The sequence below is a fragment of the Camellia sinensis genome, chromosome 2 (genome assembly GCF_055761805.1).
Source record: "Camellia sinensis isolate YWXY chromosome 2, ASM5576180v1, whole genome shotgun sequence".
NCBI classification, from domain to species: Eukaryota; Viridiplantae; Streptophyta; class Magnoliopsida; order Ericales; family Theaceae; genus Camellia; species Camellia sinensis.
The window spans coordinates 164,923,913-164,925,566 of NC_138962.1; the positions used below are offsets into that span (position 1 = coordinate 164,923,913).

Here is a 1,654-nt window from a genome sequence, read left to right on the forward strand (position 1 = left end):
AAGTATATAATGGTGCTTCCATCAAATTTTGGGATGATAAATGAATCCCTTCTCTTCCGGGATTTAAAGTTTCCTCTCCAAAACCACCCATCAGCCAGGTTAACGCAGTAGTGGACACAATTGATACTACTCATGGCCTTTGGAAAGTCGATACTCTGCAAGGTCTGGTCTCGGCGGCCGAAGTCCAAGCAATCTGTTCAATTCCTATTTCTTTGACTCACCATGAGGATACACAGATTTGACATCATGAGAAATCGGGTGTTTACACAGTCAAATCGGGCTATCACGTTGCGGGCCAGCTGAAGAACATCCCAAATGCTCAACTTTCCTTCACCTCTTTCCAGATTCCACGGGATTTTTGGCAATTTGTTTGGTCTCTCAAGGTTCCTCCTAAGATCCGCCATTTTTGGTGGCGAGTGTACAAGAATGCTTTGGCAACTAAGGAGAATTTATTCAGAAGGAAATGCAGCCCATTAAATATGTGTCCTATTTGCATGAATGAAGTGGAATCAATGGAACATTTGTTGTTTGGCTGTGGTTGGGTCAGGGCTGTATGGTTTGGGTGTGATTTGAATTTTAGAGTAGATTGGACTTCTATCTCCTCTGTCCTTCACTGGGTTTGTGCGGTGCGAGAATCATTTCTTCACAAAGAAGAATGCATCCAATTTTTTAGCTCAGTTGCTTGGTTTAGCTGGTTTGTTTGGAAGGAGCGCAATGCCTTTGTGTTTAATTCCACCCCAATAGACCCCTTCTCTACCATTCAGCGAGCTCAATGGGCCAGAGATGAGTTTTTGCAAGTTACAGAGATTTCTAACCTCATGCGCCACAAGTCCTTCATCCATATCTCCCAAAATTCTGGGTGGCATCCCTCTCCCAGTGGGAGTTTTAAGATTACTTGTGATGTGGCTACTCTTGAGGGATTTGACAAAGCTTCCATCGTAGCTATTTTATGGGATTCACAGGGGATCATCCTTGACGGTTTGACTCAGCAAGTTTCTATAGTTTCTGTGCTTCAAGGCGAAGCTTTGGCCTATCGTCTAGCTTGTCAGCTTGCCTCTTCCCTCAACCTCCCTAGAGTCGAGATCGCAGGCGATAACAAATCGGTAATCCTTCTCAGTGTCTCCAAATCTGTTACTCCATGGGAATGTGCTGTTGTGATTGCTGATATTAAACTGATGGCCCTTTTCGGTGATTTCTCTTTTCTGTGGAGGCCACGGACAGCCAACAAAGTGGCCCACTGGGTGGCTCATCATCATCTTCGGAATAGTCTCCCTCTTGACTAGGTCTTCAATCCTCCTCCTGGGCTTGTGGCTTGTCTTGCCTCGGCTTAGATTTATTTGTTGTACTGGTTTGTTTTGCTGTTTTCTTTGCTGTGCTGTTTTTCTGTAATGTCCACTGATCCAAAAAAAAAAAAAAAAAAAACTATGTGTTCAAACTATTGTATCTCCCTCGTCGTAACTTCGTTCCGCTTCATTTTTGCGTCATTGGATTTATCTCATGGCCTAGTTTTCATTCTAACCATAATACGTCTTATTCTACCTATTTTTACGTGCTGTCAGAGCTCCAAAAGTTAGCCACATGTTCAATCCCTTGTGTTTCCCTCATTGTAACTCTGTTTTGCCTCATTTTCCCATTGTTGGATTCATCTCATGGC

The 1,654-nt window shown here is 43.4% G+C and overlaps 1 protein-coding gene across 1 annotated transcript; it reads left to right on the plus strand.

Moving 5' to 3' along the window:
* Window positions 1-512: 512 nt before the first annotated feature.
* Window positions 513-1,283, plus strand: LOC114263282 (uncharacterized). Its single transcript, XM_028203781.2, has one exon. It carries the CDS (start codon window positions 513-515, stop codon window positions 1,281-1,283), a length of 771 nt encoding a protein of 256 aa, XP_028059582.2.
* Window positions 1,284-1,654: the final 371 nt, after the last annotated feature.